Raw genomic sequence first — 18,156 nt, 5'->3', positions numbered from 1 at the left:
ATCCACTATTACTCTTTGTCTCCTGCCAATTATGTACCCAATTGGCAAACTCACCCTGAATCCAGCGTGACCTAATTTTACTAATTAGTCTACCATGTGGAATCTTTTTGAAGGCCTTACTAAAATCCAAATAAACAATGTCTACTTCACTTCTTTCATCAATCTTTTTTGGTAACTTACTCAAAAAACTCAATCAAGTTTGTGAGACACGATTTCCCTCGCATAAAACTATGCTGACTATCCCTAATCAATTTTTGCCTCTCAAAATGTCCGCAAATCCTACCTTTATTAATCACCTCCAACAATTTTTTCACAACCGAGGTCAGACTCAAGGGTCTATAGTTTCCCAGTTTCTCCATACAACCTTTCCTTGATAAAAGTACAATATTAGCCACCTTCCAGTCATTAGGCACCTCACTCATAGTTATAAATGATGCAAATATTTCTGCAATGGGTCTCATTATTTCTTTCCTTACTTCCCACAATGTTCTGGGATACATTAGATCAGGTCCACCTTAACTTATCCACCTTCATATTCTTTAAGACTTCTGCAACTTCCTCTTCTGTAATGGGAGCTGTTTTTAAAACATTAAAGTTTAATTCTCTGCATCCTAATGACTCCATTTCTTTCTCCGCAGTAAAAACTAATGTGAAATATTCATTAAGTATCTCTCCCATCTCCTGGGATTCAAAATACAGGTGACCTCCTTGATCTTTAAGAGGGAATACTGATTTTAAAACAGTGAAAGCAGTGTTGGTGAAAAGGACATAAAAGTAAAACAAAAAGATGATTGGTATTATGTATAAAAGTTAAAGAGAAAAATGGGGAGTTATGGTGGGCTGAGTGGAAGGGTCCATCAAATGACATAGTTACCCCATCTTCAACAGTTACAATGTTCAAACCAGTAGAGAATTTGTAATTTGTTCAGACAATTAGCAAATGTCAAAGAAGGCCAAGAGTCAGATGGTGCAGAACAGTGGAGTAAAGGAAACAGTGGGAAAAAGGCAGGAAGTAAAAGTAGAATGTAATAAGAAATGAATTGTTTGCTGTCTTAATGAAAGCAGAAATAGGTGTTTTAAGTTCTATGGATATTACGAAATAAGATTGTTAAGGCTGGGAAACTAACGAGGAAACTATTAAATTATCTACAATCTGGACCAAACAATTTGCACACAGAGATGTGGCAAATTGGTTTCTGACCAACATGATCTGGAAGGTTGCTAATAGCAGCATGGGCAACATGCCACACCCATACAGATCTTAATGCTGAAGCTTGTCAAATGCACTGTAAATTGTTAGAGCCACATGGTTTGACACAATGGCATGAACTAACCACCTCTTGCTATGTGGACATCTGTTAATTGGAAACAGTTATTTAATCTCACATACACTAATATAATGTTTCAGCTTGATGTATTAAATATTATTTGCAATGTCACAGTTAATAATGCAACCTTTTTGGTTTTTAAATAGAACACACTGGAAAATATGGTGCCGAACCCATCCTATCCTATCTGCTTGAAGATGTGCTGTGGGCATTTGTATTTTTTGGCAAATGGCTGGATGATAACAACCAACCCCACCAAGAGAATGATTGTGAGCTATGGCCAGAAGGCTTACTTTACCCCTTCCATGCCCCTGCCCTTGAAACATATACATTGCAGCATAACGGGGGTTCTTGTATATGGAGGCACTCACACAGCGAGATTGACCCTAACCACGTGAGTATCTGCCTAGTACTCATACTTGGTATCTTAATGGTAAAAGAGAGGAACCCTCATCAACTTATGTAGCAACAAAATTTATGCTGGTCTATGATGCAATTAGACAAATTCCCAATATGATTAAAGAATGGGAGCAATTGAATGAGGTGGACACTTTGCACATTAAGTTTAGAAATTGCAGACTTTCATTGCACAGCATCTCATTTGGCAACAGTACATCATCTTATTGTAAGAAACTGCCATGACGCTCAGCCACGATCCATTAATTCCCATAGTGGACAGTTTAAGAACCCTTTCAGAGATACTAGAAACTGCAAATGCTGGAGAATCTGAGATAACAAGGTGTAGAGCTGGATGAACACAGCAGGCCAAGCAGCATCAGAGGAGCAGGAAAGACCCTTCATCAGAAATGGGGGCTCTACACGTTGTTATAAGCACAGAGACAACTGTTTTTGCACAACGAAAGGCCTGGATATGTTTTGAAAGTGCTAAGAAATGATGATACAGCAAATAACATTAGATTCAAAACATTATTAATATCGGGGTCTTTGCCCCACTCATTAGACATTCACCAGGACGGGGCCATGAACCTTCCCCATTGGACTGGGAACCGTGAGGCCAGTGCCATAGACTCCGAGGTTGAGCTCAAAGTGCCACCGTCGCCAGTTTCTATCGAGCTAAAAGGCACTGAAACTCATTAAGTTTGAACATGTATAAAGAAATTTAGGCCAATAGATTTGCTCATGTTGGTTAAACTAATAAATTTGCTGAGTACTGAAGTGCACACTGTCAGACCTTAAAGAACCTGTTAGGTACTTTCAGCGTAACAATACAAATGCTAATTCAGAGATACTAAGAACTACCGATGCTGGAGTGAGAGATAACAGTGTGGAGCTGGAGGAACACAGCAGGCCAGGCTGCATCAGGCAAAATTTTCTGAAGAAGGGTCCTGGCCCGAAACATCAACTGTCCTGTTCCTCTGATGCTGCCTGCCCTGCAGTGTTCCTCCAGCCCCACACTATGCTATCACTGATGTCAACTGGTTGGGTTGAATTTACCAGACTTTTTATGGCCAGCTCATACATATCTGTGCATTTTTTTTTCGCATCATTCGGTAAATGCCTATGTTGTAGCTCTGTTGGATCAATTTGGCCATGGACGTGAAGTGTAACCCAGAAGGGTGAAATAAAAGAATGGCTCACACTGTTCGAAATCATGTTCTACACTTCAATGTGCAACTCCTGACTTCCTAATATGTTCATTTCAATTTATTCTTTTTTAAAATTTTTTTTTCCCCTCTGGGAATTCCCCTTGGCAGAACTGTTTTAGTTCCCATATCATTTTCAGTATCAATGCCTTCACCACTTCTTGAAATCTGTATCTAGAAGTACAGAAAACTAGAAGTATACTGCATCCCAAAACCAGCCCAGCCTGTCTCGGCTTCCCTAACCTGTTCTTCCTCTCACCCATCCCTTCCTCCCACCTCAATCCGCACCTCCATTTCCTGCCTACCACCTCATCCCGCCTCCTTGACCTGTCCGTCTTCCCTGGACTGACCTATCCCCTCCCTAACTCCCCACGTATACTCTCCTTCCCAAAATCCACAAACCTGCCTGCCCTGGTCGACCCATCGTCTCAGCCTGCTCCTGCCCCACCGAACTCATCTCCACCTATCTGGACTTCATTTTCTCCCCTTTGGTCCAGGAACTCCCCACCTACGTCCGTGACACCACCCACGCCCTCCACCTCCTCCAGGACTTCCAATTCCCTGGCCCCCAACACCTCATCTTCACCATGGACGTCCAGTCCCTATACACCTGCATTCCGCATGCAGATGGCCTCAAGGCCCTCCGCTTCTTCCTGTCCCGCAGGCCCGACCAGTCCCCCTCCACCGACACCCTCATCCGCCTAGCCGAACTCGTCCTCGCCCTCAACAACTTCTCTTTTGACTCCTCCCACTTCCTACAGACTAAGGGGGTGGCCATGGGCACCCGCATGGGCCCCAGCTATGCCTGCCTCTTTGTAGGTTACGTGGAACAGTCCCTCTTCCGCACCTACACAGGCCCCAAACACCACCTCTTCCTCCGGTACATTGATGACTGTATCGGCGCCGCCTCTTGCTCCCCAGAGGAGCTCGAACAGTTCATCCACTTCACCAACACCTTCCACCCCAACCTTCAGTTCACCTGGGCCATCTCCAGCACATCCCTCACCTTCCTGGATCTCTCAGTTTCCATCTCAGGCAACCAGCTTGTAACTGATGTCCATTTCAAGCCCACCGACTCCCACAGCTACCTAGAATATACCTCCTCCCACCCGCCCTGCTGCAAAAATTCCATCCCCTATTCCCAATTCCTCCGCCTCCGCCGCATCTGCTCCCACGATAAGACATTCTACTCCCGCACATCCCAGATGTCCAAGTTCTTCAAGGACCGCAACTTCCCCCCACAGTGATCGAGAACGCCCTTGACCGCGTCTCCCGCAACACATCCCTCACACCCCGCCCCCGCCACAACCGCCCAAAGAGGATCCCCCTCGTTCTCACACACCACCCCACCAACCTCCGGATACAACGCATCACCCTCCGACACTTCCGCCATCTACAATCCAACCCCACCACCCAAGACATTTTTCCATCCCCACCCCTGTCTGCTTTCCGGAGAGACCACTCTCTCCGTGACTCCCTTGATCGCACTACACTGCCATCCAACCCCACCACACCCGGCACCATCCCCTGCAACCGCAGGAAATGCTACACTTGCCCCCACACCTCTTCCCTCACCCCCATCCCAGGCCCCAAGATGATATTCCACATTAAGCAGAGGTTCACCTGCACATCTGCCAATGTGGTATACTGCATACACTGTACCCGGTGTGGCTTCCTCTACATTGGGGAAACCAAGCGGAGGCTTGGGGACCGCTTTGCAGAACACCTCCGCTCGGTTTGCAACAAACAACTACACCTCCCAGTCGCAAACCATTTCCACTCCCCCTCCCATTCTTTAGATGACATGTCCATCATGGGCCTCCTGCAGTGCCACAATGATGCCACCCGAAGGTTGCAGGAACAGCAACTCATATTCCGCTTGGGAACCCTGCAGCCTATTGGTATCAATGTGGACTTCACCAGCTTCAAAATCTCCCCTTCCCCCACCGCATCCCTAAATCAGCCCAGTTCATCCCCTCCCCCCACTGCACCACACAACCAGCCCAGCTCTTTCCCTCCACCCACTGCATCCCAAAACCAGTCCAACCTGTCTCTGCCTCCCTAACCTGTTCTTCCTCTCACCCATCCCTTCCTCCCACCCCAAGCCGCACCCCCATCTCCTACCTACTAACCTCATCCCACCTCCTTGACCTATCCGTCTTCCCTGGACTGACCTATCCCCTCCCTACCTCCCCACCTATACTCTCCTCTCCACCTATCTTCTCTCCATCTTCGGTCCACCTCCCCCTCTCTCCTATTTATTCCAGAACCCTCACCCCATCCCCCTCTCTGATGAAGGGTCTAGGCCCGAAACGTCAGCTTTTGAGCTCCTGAGATGCTGCTTGGCCTGCTGTGTTCATCCAGCCTCACATTTTATTATCTCTCCTCTCCACCTATCTTCTTTTCTCTCCATCTTCGGTTCGCCTCCCTCTCTCTCCCTATTTATTCCAGAACCCTCTCCCCATCCCCCTCTCTGATGAAGGGTCTAGGCCCGAAATGTCAGCTTTTGTGCTCCTGAGATGCTGCTTGGCCTGCTGTGTTCATCCAGCTTCACACTTTGCTAATCTTGGATTCTCCAGCATCTGCAATTCCCATTATCATCTGTGGAGAGAAAATTGGTTAGCGCTTCGTCCACTATGGCTCTGTTCCAATGATATGGAGACAATAATCCTTGCAAATACTGGAAGCCAGACTCTACAGGTTTGAGACTGGAAAAACACAGCCGGTCAGACAGATCAGAGGAGCTGGAAAGTCAACGTTACAGCCCCACCCCTCCTGCCTCTATTTATTTCCCAGCTTCCTTCCCTATCCCTCATTTATAAAGAAGGGTCCCGACCCGAAAAGTCAACTTTCCTGCTCGTCTGATGCAGCTTGGCCTTCTGAGCTCCTCCAGCTCTAAACTGTGCTACCTCTAACTCCAGCATCTGCAGTTCTTGCTATCTCAGATGTCATTTTCGCTGGGCCACACACGCATGCAACGAAGCATGAGGGAGCAGTTACCGTACAAACCAGTAGGCATTGCCCTTACACAATCCTCACATGGTTTTGTAACCTTGGGCGGACGGCTGAGGTCGAATGGTGGGTGTAGATTTGGAACCGTTGTAAAAATAGTGCGCGATTAAAGAATGCGAGATCATTGCTCAGGTCAACTGAAACCGTCAAAAGTGTTCGACTGGAAGCAATTGCAAATACAAAAGCTTACAGTTTCAAAATTACGGAATTTGCGAGCCATATGTAGCCAGATTACAAGGGAGACGCACTGTGGAACTTAATTTTAGAAATGTCATTCCAAAAGAATCTGTAAACAGCTTGGACTAAAGTTTCGTTTTGCGAGAAACGAAAGTGAAACGGATCGAAAAACATCGCAGAGTTCCTATTCGCCTGTGAGCCATGGCGGCGAGCGCTGGCTATCCATATCCTGTCCTGGTAGAAGGGGACTGGACTCTAGAGATCGCTAAAGTTTTGAAAACTAAACTTCAGGTATATTTCCAAAGTAAAAAAAAATCGAATGGCGGAGACTGCTTCGTGGAATTCGGCGATCTCTCTGAAAAGCAAGTCGTCGTCTGGTTCGCCTGTCAGCAAAGTACGTGAGTTTCTTTGATATTGAAAGTTTCCACTTTCAAACACAATTTGTCAAAATGCATAGTCAAGACAGGGTCAAATACAGTGTATGCGTTAGAAATTGGCGACAGGTAACTCTCAGTTGGGGATTTAAGTCTCGGAAATGTCGAATGTGGCCAGGACAAACAATGCGGTTAGTATTTGCGGGGAGACAGACAAGCCGTGTTCAGCGAGCTGAAATTTTAACACTGTTTGATAACAGTGGCAAAATAACTTGAGTGCTGGACGTCTGAAGCAAAAATAGAAAATACTTGGCAGCAGCAGTGAAGAAAAGAGCACAGTTAATGGGTGGGGTTTTGTTTTGACTTTGCCTGCAAATTGTCCAGAACCAGCAAAGACCCCGGCAGGCTGGTGCCGCTGGCCTGCCGAATTGGCCATATTAGGGCTCTGATTGGCAGCAGGGCATGAAGATCGACAGTGGGTTTTCCCAAAACCGGTTAATGCTGGTAGAGATGAGAAAGCAGTATTTGCGTGAAGGGCACACCGCTACTCAGTTCCTAACAAAATGTAAAATGTACTCCGACATTTAATCTGGCCAGCCCCAGAAACAGAAGGTTCTTCCTAACATTTGAGACCAATATGATTGTTTTTTTTCTTCTCACAGATGTTGATAGGCCTGCGTTGTATTTCCTACACTTTTCTGTTTAAAGTTCAGATTCCCAGTGCTCCATTTTGTTTCTTTTTGTGTGTATCAGAGGCTTTGGGAAAGATAAGCAAAACAAAAACCTTATGTTGAGGCTCAGACGTAGTAAGAACTGCACATGCTGTAGTCAAAGCCAACAGTGTGGAACTGGAGGAACTCAGCATCAGAGGAGTAGGAACGTTGACGTTTCGGGTGGGGACCCTAGCAACATCTTGTGTTTTAAGCACCAATTGAGAGCCTCAAGAAATAATGTTGGTTTTCAAAATTGGTTAAAAGCATTTGTCTTGAAACTTTTCTGCAGTGACTCCAGTGATTGCAAAGTCTATTATAGCTCTCTGGAGCAAATAGTTTGGAAGTCAAAGGTGGATATTTAACATTTTACCAAATTTTTATTCTAACTATGCTGGACTCTCCCATTCAAGAGCCATTTGCAAGCAAAGCATCTTAATTCTTCAGAAATCATCAGCTTCTGGAATTAAATTAATAAATATTCTTAGTAAAATAGCTATCAAGCAGTTTACTGACATGAGCTTTATGAGAGGAATTTGCATAATCAACCTGTGTCTGGAAGGGTTTCCTCTGGGTGCTCCGGTTTCCTCCCACAGTCCAAAGATGTGCAGGCTCGGTGGATTGGCCATGCTAAATTGCCCATAGTGAGCAAAGTGAATGCAGTGTTACAGTGAGAGGGTGGAGGTCAGGTACTGGAGAGCAGGTAGTGGAGAAGTCTGGGAAGGATGCTCTTTGCACGATTGGTGTGAACGTGTTGGCCCAAATGGCTTGTTCCCATGCTGGAGGGATTCTAAAGATAGAAAAAAGTCTGTAATTGCAAAGTATAAAACAAATGTCTAACATTTTTGAAAAGACATGTTGCGCAGAAAAAAATCTTTCTCATGGACTGAATTTGAAGTGAATGTCCGATAATTAGTTCCATTAGGGATGGAGTGTTTGTTGAAGTGAATATATCATTAACTAGAAACTGCCCCTCAATCATAACTTTAGTGGTCTGCTTTTCACATAAATAAAGAGCAATAAAAAAATGATTATGATCAAGCAATGTAGAGTGATTAATAATAGAATAAACCTGAGCAGTTGACTGCCCTGAGGCTGCATTTAGTCCCGAGATGTCCGTCCCACAGTTCCATCAGGGTAAGCCTTCAAGGTGAACCAATTAATAGAGTGCCTGCTGAATTCTCATGTCCAGGTATCTTTGGTGCCTGACCAATTTGCAACCTAACCTTAACCCTTTTGCAGTGTTCCATGCCATTCACAACTCTTCAGATATTGAAGTATTCCATGTCCACATGTAGTAAACAGCACTGCAGTCAGCTTTGGGCTAAGAAATGGCAATTAACAATCATGCCACTGAAGGGCCATGCAACGACCATCTGCAGCAGCAGAGCCTCAAAGCATTTCACCTTGACATTCAATGGCATTGCCAGTGCTCATTCTCCACTGTCAACATCTTGGAGATTACCATTAACCAGAAGCTGAATTGGCCTGGCTATGTAAATACTGGGGCTACAAGAAAAGACCAGACACTGGAATTCTGCAGTAAGATAAAATCTCCTGTCTCCCAAAGCCTGGCCACAATCTACAAGTCTCAAGCCAGGAGTAGAATGGAATCCTGACTTCTATGCTGGATAGGTGCACTTCGAGGGACATTCAGGAAGCTCTACAACATCTAGATCGTGCCATGATTGGCATCCTGACATCCACTTTGATCATTTGATGCACTCAACATTAGCACACAGAGGTAATAAAGTCTAGTTTCAACAAGATGTACTGCAGCAGCTCACCAATGTCCTTTAAAAGCACCTTCCAAATCCACAAACTCTTCCAATCAGATGGACAAGGACTGTCGATATATGGGAATACCACAATTTTCAAGTTTCTCCCCCAAGGCACAAATGATCTTGACTTGGAATGATGTTACTAACTGTTGGTGGATCAAAATCTGGCCTTAGCAGAGAACAGACAGCTCAATAGTCTTGGGAATCCCACTGTGAGAGGAAGGGAAGAGACTATGAAGGAATCTCAAAATAGAGCCATCCTCAGGGATGTTCATGAAATCTAAAACTGATGTGAATTAAGCTGGTAAGACACTGAGCAGATGAGAAACTCCAGCATAAGAATGACTTGCTCTGACAGTACGAACGTTCACCAGCTGCAGACCTGTTTTGAAGCGTGGAGTTTCAAGGATCACCTGCACAACTTGCCACAGTGAAGCCACTCTCAATAACATGGTGACGGGGAGAGACTTGTTGCTGTTGGAAAATTGCCATCAAGACCGTAAGATCACCCTAACTTGGGCCTTAATTATGATAAGTGCTGTCCACCTTCATGGTGAAGGTTGCCAATCTACTTCCCCTCCTACTTCTGTGAAACATTCCTGATGGTCGTTTTACATCAAGAATTTGCTTCTTATAGGCAGAAACAGGAGAAATTATAAAAGTGAATTAAGGAATGGGACATTAAACAAGAATTTTATTTCTGCCTTCATAGTAAAAGACACAAGTTCTTCCTCAACTGCTTGGGAGTAACGATCTAGAGAAAATGAGAAAATTTAATATATTATTATAAGTAAATAAGCTATAATGGAGAAGTAGTACAAGACTGAAAGTCTGCAAATCAGCTGGACCTTTAGGCTCATATCATTTGATTTTAAAGAAGGTGGCTAGAGATAATGAATGCGTTAATTTTTGACCTTGCAGCATTCCCTATATTTAAAGTGTGCAAAATTAATCTTGTTGTTTAGGGTAGACAATGAGATAAACAAGCATTTGCAGGTAAAGTGAGCTCACTGATGTCAGTGCATCAGCTTGTGTTTACGCAGTGAATCTCTAGTGACTCTTCTAACAACTATTTAAATCTTCTGTTGCGGAGAAAAATAGTTGGGGGTGTTCCTTTGCAGTCCAGGATGATGTTAGAATAGTGAGTAGCTTCAGAAGACGACAGCATGATCCAGTAGTACTTATAGTGTCCAAGACAGGTCTGGAAATACATGGCTACACCAGTTGTGTACCCTATTATTTCATGTCCCTTGGAATTCTGGGACACATCGCAATAGAAGGGAAATGGCCAGGCTGAATCAATGTCAAGGATTTGTTGTGGAATGGGTAGGCAATAGCCTAGTGGTATTATCACTAGACTATTAATCCAGAAACCCAGCTAATATTCTGGGGATAATAAAATGTGAGGCTGGATGAACACAGCAGGCCAAGCAGCATCTCAGGAGCACAAAAGCTGACGTTTCGGGCCTAGACCCTTCATCAGAGGCCCGAAACGTCAGCTTTTGTGCTCCTGAGATGCTGCTTGGCCTGCTGTGTTCATCCAGCCTCACATTTTATTATCTTGGAATCTCCAGCATCTGCAGTTCCCATTATCTCTGATAATATTCTGGGGACATGGGTTTGAATCCCAGCTTGGCAACTGGTGGAATTTGAATTCAATAATTAAAAAAAGGTCTGGAATTAAAAATCTACTGATCACAACAAAATTGCTACCGATTGTTGGAAAAACCCACCTGGCTCCCACGTGTCTTTCATGGAAGGAAATCTGCCACCCCCCCCTGGTCTGGCCTACATGTGACTCCAGACCCACAGCAAAGTGGCTGAATCTCAACTGGCTTTTAAATGGCCTAGCAAGCCACTTAGTTGTACCAATCACTACAAAGACTCAAGGAAATGAAACTGGATAGATCACCTGGTATTGACCTAGGCACCAAAAAAAGACAACGGCAGTAACAGCCCTGTCTACCCTGCAAAGTCCTCCTCACGGGCATTTGGGGCTCAGTGTCAGAAGTGGGACAGCCTGACGTGGTCAAACTCACAGAATCGTACCTTTCGGACGGTGTCCCAGATACCACCATCACTCTCCTGGGATATGCCCTGTTCCACTGGCGGGACAGACCCAGCAGAAGTGGCAGCACAGTGGTAAAAAGTTGGGAGGAAGTTGCTGTAGGAGCCCTCAACATTGACTTCGGACCCCATGAAATCTTATTGCTTCAGGTTAAACATGGGCAAGGAAACTTCCTGCTGATTACCATGCACCATCCTCCCTCAGCTGATGTATCTGTACTTCTCAATGTTGAGCAACACTTGGAGGAATCACTGAGGATAGCAAGGGTACAAAATGTACTCTGGATGGGGGATTTCAATGTCCAACACCAGGAGTGGCTCAACAGCAGTACTACTGATCGAGCTGGTTAAGTCCTAAATGACATTGCAGCAGATGATGAGGAAACCAACAAGAGGGAAAAACGTACTTGACCTCATCCTTGCTAATCTGCCAGCTGCAGTTGCATCTGCCCATGACGGTATCCGTAAGAGTGACCACCACTCAGTCACTGTGGAGACAAAGTCCTGCCTTCACATTGAGAGTAACTCCCCTCATGTTGTGTGGCACTATCACCATGCTAAATGGAACAGACTTCACACAGATCTGGCGACTCAAGGGTGGGCATCCATGAGGCGCTGTGGGCCATCAGCAGCAGCAGAATTGTACACCAGCACAATCTAACCTCATGGCCCAGCACATCCCCCACTCAACTGTTCGCATCAAACCAGGGGAATCAGAGTGCAGGAGGGCATGCCAGGAGCAGCACCAGCCATACCTGAAGATGAGGTATCAACCTGGTGAAGCCACCAAACAGGACTACTTGCACCCCAACAGCGAAAGCAGCAAGTGATAGATGGAGCTAAGTGATCCCATAACCAATGAATCAAATCTAAACTCTGCAATCCTGCCACATCCAGTCATGAATAGTGGTGGACAATTAAACTACTCACTGGAGGAGGATCCTCCACAAATATCCCCATCCTCAATGATGGAAGAGCCCAGCACATCAGTGCAAAAGATAGGGCAGAAGCATTTGCAGCAAACTTCAGCCAGAAGTGCCAGTATTACAGATACCAGTCTTCAGCCAATTCGATTCACTCCACGTGATGTCAGGAAATGGTTGGAGCCACTGGATACAGCAAAGGCTACGGGCCCTGATAACATTCCTGCAATAGCACTAAAGACCTGTACTCCAGACCCTGCCGCTCCCCGAGCCAAGCTATTCCAGGACAGTTATAATACTGATATCTACCTGACAATTGTGGAAAATTGATCAAGCTTGTCCTGGGTACACAAAAAGCAGGACAAATTTAACCCAGCCAATTACCATCCCATCAGTCTACTCTCAATAATCATTAATATGATGAATGGTGTCATCAACAGTGCTATTAAGCAGCACCTGCTCAGTGACGCCCAGTTTGGGTTCCAACAGGGTTGCTCAGCTCCTGACCTCATTACAGCCTTGGTTCAAACATGGACAAAACAGCTGAATTCCAGAGGTGAAGTGAGACTGACAGTCCTTGATATCAAGGCTGCATTCTACTGAGTGTGGCATCAAAGAGCCCTGGCAAAACTGGAATCAATGGGTATCAGGAGCAAACTCTCCGTTGGTTGGAGTCATACCTGACACATAAGAAGATGGTTGTGGTTATTGGACGTCAATCATCTCAGGTCCAGACATCTCTGCAGTAGTTCCTCAGGGTAGTGTCCTCGGCCCAACCATCATCAGCTGCTTCATCAATGACCTTCCCTCCAACATAAGGTCAGAAGTGGGGATGTTTGCCAATGATTGCACAATGTTCAGCACCATTCGTGACTCCTCACATACTAAAGCAGTCTACGTTCAAATGCACAAGACCTGGACAATATCCAGCCTTGGGCCGACAAGTGACAAGTGATATTGCACCACACAATGTCAGACTATGAGTATCACCAATAAGAGACGCGGTCCCTTGATATTCGATGGTGTTACCATCACTGAATCCCCCACTATCAACATCCTGTGTGTTATCATTGACCTGACACTCACCTGGACTCACCACATAAATGCAGTGGCTCCAAAAGCAGGCCAGAAGCAAGTAACTCCCCTCCTGACTCCTCAACGCCTGTCCACCATCTGCAAGGCACAAGTCAGGAGTGTGATGGAATACTCCTCACTTGCCTAATGAGTGCAGCCCCAACAGCACTCAAGAAGTTTGACACCATCCAGAAAAAGTAGCCCGTTCTATCGGCACTACGTCCATAAGCATCCACTCCCCCCACCACTGATGCTGAATAGCAGCAGTGTGTACAATCTACAAGGTGCACTACAGAAATTCACCAAAAATCCTCAGAAAGTACCTTCCAAACCCATGACCACTTCCATCTGCAAGGACAAGGGCAGCAGACATATGGGAACACCACCACCTCTGAGTTCCCCTCCAAGTCACTCACCGTCCTGACTTGGAAATATATCACCATTCTTTCACTGTTGCTGGATCAAAATCCTGGACTTCCCTCCCTAATAGCATTATGTGTCAACCTAAATCAGAAGGTCTGTAGCGGTTCAAGAAGGCAGCTCACCGCCACCTTCTCAAGGGCAGCGAGGGATGCACAAGAAATGCTGACCAGCCAGTGACAGCCACATCCCACAAATGAAGAAAACGAGGTGCCTAGGTCTGAGGAGAAGGTTCAGTTGACTGAATTGATAGCTGCAGAAATGTGGCAAATGGCATCAAAGGTCAAACGTGGAATTTGAAAGTGCAGGTGTAAGTGAATTGGGGAATAGTTTATCCCCTAGTATAGAAGTTAGTCGCACTGAGAAACTCGTGTTTCTCCCAGTGACAACTCATTTCTCCACCAGTAATTCTCCATGTTTAAGCTTAATACCCATAGTTACCCCACTTCTCCCTCCTTGTTTGATCAGGGGTATTACATTTACAAACCCAACACTGTGATAAATATTTTTTCAGTGAAGTGGTTTCCTGCCTACATGGAAGCATTTAGGCTTGGGATGCCAACTTTTCTGAAAGATTTGCTGATATTTAAAGCCTGCTGGGTGGTAAATCAATCTGAATTCTATTGTATTGACAGTGCACACTGAAAGACCAGTAAAAGCAGTACGATGGCTCAGTGGTTAGCACAGCTGCCTCACAGCACCAGAGATCTGGGTTTGATTATAGCCTAAGGAGACAGTGTGGAGTTTGTATGTTCTCCTCATGCCTGTCTGGGGATCCTCCCACAGTTCCGAGATGTGCAGGTTAGGTGGATTGGCTATGTTAAATTGTCTGTACTGTGTAGGGATGTATAGGCTAGGTGTATAGGCTAGGTGTATCAGCCAAAGGAAATGCACGGTTACCCGAATTGGATGAGGGTGAGGTGTGGGTGTGGTTGGGATGGTCTTCAGAGGGTTGGTATGAACTCAATGGGCCAAATGGCCTGTTTCCACCCTGTACGGATTCTGTGATGATGAAAGCAAAGAACTTCAGATGCTGAAAATATGAAACCAGAATAGAAATCTCTGGAGAAACTCAGCAGATCTGGCAGCGTCTCCTTCTGATAAAGGATTGCTGGACCCAAAACTGTGACTGTGTTTTCTCTGCCTGGATGCTGCTAGACCTGCTGAGTTTCTGCAACAATTTCTGTTTGTTTTAACTGCAAGACCAGTGTTTGACAAAAGCAGAAGTTGCTGGAAAAGCTCAGGAGGTCTGGCAGCATCTCTAAAGAAAGATCAGAGTTCATGTTTTGGGTCCAATGTCCCTTCCTCAGAACATTGTGTTGGACAATTCTGATTTAGGACAATGTTACATCTGTTCTTCCTAATGTTTTCTGTAGCAAGATGCCAAGTGTTGGAGAAAGAAACACATGAAATCGATTTGCAAAAGAGAGGGAAAATTCACTTAACTGTCAAAACTCTACCTCAAGCAGATTGGGACTCGACCACAGCACCACAACTGACTCCAGGACAGTCTGTAAGTTAATGTGTTCAGTTATCCCTGTGTTTAAAGTGTTTTCTGTTTTCATAATAATAATCTGTTTTCAACCTATCGGGATTTGTAAATAACGGGGCTTACTGAATCACACTGGTGCAATTCTGTTTAAGGACAGTTATGGCATATGAAACACAAAAAGCTTGGTAGTTGGAACGTATTCAGTCAGTATTTTAAACAAACGCCACTTTGCTTTCCTCTCACTCCCTTCTGCGTGTTGCCTCTCCCAACCTTCTCATTCGCCCTGTTAATTCCTCTCATGTCCTTTACATTTTCTCCTGTTTGCTGCCTCTTCTGACCTTCTTGCTTCCTACTTCTGTTCCCCTCACATTTACCATCCTGCTCATTGCTGCCCACTACTTGCTGTCCTTCTTCTGAACCCTTACTTGGTATCACTTGCTGTCTTGCTGATTGGTTCTCTCTAGCAACCCTTTGCTCCTTTCCAATTGCTGCTTTGCTTGCGACCTCCCTGTGCAGCCATCATCGTGAGGGTGAGCTAATGAGAATGGTAGTGAGAGGGAGGAGTGAGGGATCAGGAGAAGTGTGGCGAGTACAAGGGAGAAGTAAGCTATGAAATATGAACGAGTGAGAGTGTCAGCCAAGGAGTATTACGCACAAATGAGGGAGCGAGAGGGAGCGAGCGAAGGGCAGCGAGTGAAAGGAACCAAGGGATTGAGAGAAGAGGCGAAGGTGTGACGGAGTTGGGAGTGGGAAACTGTGAGCAGAAAGCCAAGCATCAAACAAGTGATAAGATGTGGCAAATTAGAAGTAACAAACACGAGGCAGTAGTAAAATAGTAAAAGAAGACTTTTTTGACCATTTAGGTAAAAGGCATACAATAGGTTTTAATGAAAACATTATATGTATGGAAATTTATCCAGCCTTGTTACGTATTTCTTGTGACAATGTAATTTTTGTTTTACATGTTTTTATCTAGCAGTCAGTTTTATGAAATGTGCAATTATAAGCAATTATAAATATAATTTCAATTTTTTAAGTATAATTTTAATTTAAAAAAGACAAACTTGACATTTTACAGGACCAGGATACTGTAAGAAAACTACATGAGACAAAAACAGGTACACCCAATTTCTTCTAAAATGTTAAAATGTTGATTCACTTGAGTGATATTCACAGGAACCTATTCCTTCCATTTACACATTGTGGCAGGGATTATCAATAGGACATGCAAAAATATCTTTCTACAAAAAGGTGTATGTGGGCTTTATGTTTTATTGTATGTGGATCAAATTAAATATATGACTAAGACAGAAAGTAGAAAAAAAACTGAAGAGTAAATTAATTTAAGATATTTTTGATTCGGTGTTAATAAATCTATCTTATTGGTGATTTACTTACGGGATTTGAAGATTAGAATCCAAGGAAAAATCAGAATGAGAAGACAATGCTTCCATGTTTTGTTTAAATCCTTCTTCTGTATTTGATTGCAATTTTAGCAAATACTGAATTCGTACTGTAGTTTTCACGGACAGCTAGTTCAACCAGGATCTTCGTGATGGGTCAGGTTCAACGGGCTAAATAACCTATTCCTTTTCATATAGTTTTTCCAAGTTTCACTCACATCTTAGAAAAATGCACATATTTTTCAGGGTCTTTACCCCAAAATGTATAGAAGACTCTGAAAGTTTGTGCAGGGATATCAGTAGTTTAAGTGAGTAGGCAACGGTCTGGCAGATGGAGTACAATATTGAGAAATGTGAAGTCATCCAGTTTGGAAGGAATAACAGTAAAAAGGACTATTGTTTGAATGGTAAAGTATTGCAGCCTGATGCTATGCAAAGGGACCTGTGTGCCCATGTCCATGAATCACAAAAGGTTAGTTTGCAGCTACAACAGGTAATTAAGAATGCAAATGGAATTTTGTCCCAATTGCAAGAGGGATTGAGTTTAAAAGCAGGGAAGTTTTGTTGCAGCTGTATTGGGTGAAGCCACACCTGGATTACTGTGTACAGTTTTGGTCTCCTTTCTTGAGAAAGGATATATTAACACTGGAGAGGGTGCCGAGGAGATTCACTAGATTGATTCCAGAGTTGAGAGCGTTGGCGTATGAGGAGAGACTGAGTAGACTAGGATTCTAATAATTGGAATTTAGAAGAATGAGGGGGGAATCTTATAGAAAATATCAAAGAAGCAGGGAGAAAAAAAAACAAAAGCAGAAGTTGCTGGAAAAGCAACTGTGAAGAAAAATCAGAGTTAACGTTTCGGGTAGGGTGACCCTTCCTCAGAACTGACGGTAGCTAGGAAAATGTCGGTTTATATGCAGAAGGTAGAGAGGGGGAGGGGTTAAAGGGCAAACAATAGTTGGGATAGAGCCCAAAGAGAGAGAAGAGCAGTTGGATAGACAAAGGAGTGGATAACCATGTGGCTGGGACAGTGAATGGCTGTTAGCGGCGACTGTTAGTGACTAACAATAGGTAGTGTGTATTGGCAGACTATGTGATAAGAAGGCCTGATGTGTGGAGTAGGGGGCTAGGACATGGGTCACTGGACCCGAAATGTCGACTCTGATTTTTCTATACAGATACTCCCAGACCTGCTGAGCTTTTCCAGCAACTTCTGTTTATATTCCTGATTTACAGCTTCTGCAGTTCTTTTGGTTTTTACATAGGAGCAGGTGAAACAAGAACAAGAGGGCAGAGCCTCAAAATTAGGGGGAGCAGATCTAGGACCGAATTAATGAGGAACTTGTTCACACAAAGGGTTGTGAATCTGTGGAATTCCCTGCCCAGTGAAGTAGTTAAGGGTTCCTCAATGAATGTTTTTAAAGCTAAGGTAAATTTATTGAATAGCAAAGGAATTAAGGATTATGGTGAGAGGGTTGTAAGTGGAACTGAGGCCAGAAAAAGATCAGCCATGATCTTATTGAATGGAGGAGCAGGCTCGACGGGCCAGATGGCCCACTCCTGCTCCTGGTTCTTAAGTTGTTATGTTTTTATTGGCATGAAGAATGCTATATTTTATGTAGTAATATGGAACTGTGTAGGATCTGAAAGGACCATTGTCACACTTCTGAAAGTTCCCACAGTTTAAAGCTGTTTTCTACTTATTCCCTTGAAATGGTCAGTTGCACTGTCAATGCACCTTATGTTCTATAATACAAACAACTACTTACATGCCGAACTATATTTGGACAT

The 18,156-nt window shown here is 44.3% G+C and overlaps 1 protein-coding gene across 3 annotated transcripts in view; it reads left to right on the top strand.

The window, feature by feature from the left end:
- Positions 1-5,968: 5,968 nt before the first annotated feature.
- The window catches only part of LOC125454041 (protein mono-ADP-ribosyltransferase PARP14-like), a 63,908-nt gene continuing 51,720 nt past the window's right edge, over positions 5,969-18,156 (top strand). For 2 of the 3 annotated variants that reach the window (XM_059647381.1, XM_048534300.2), the window contains exons 1-3: positions 5,969-6,515; positions 14,847-14,983; positions 16,041-16,080. In XM_059647381.1, the coding sequence (XP_059503364.1) occupies positions 6,323-6,515; positions 14,847-14,983; positions 16,041-16,080 (370 nt within the window). In that variant the 5' untranslated portion in view covers positions 5,969-6,322. Of the gene's footprint in view, positions 6,520-14,846; positions 14,984-16,040; positions 16,081-18,156 lie in introns of all 3 variants that reach the window. The other variant, XM_059647382.1, reaches the window with a different exon arrangement.

The sequence above is a fragment of the Stegostoma tigrinum genome, chromosome 7, assembly GCF_030684315.1.
Source record: "Stegostoma tigrinum isolate sSteTig4 chromosome 7, sSteTig4.hap1, whole genome shotgun sequence".
NCBI lineage: Eukaryota > Metazoa > Chordata > Chondrichthyes > Orectolobiformes > Stegostomatidae > Stegostoma > Stegostoma tigrinum.
This window is presented reverse-complemented; position numbering and strand designations above follow the sequence as displayed.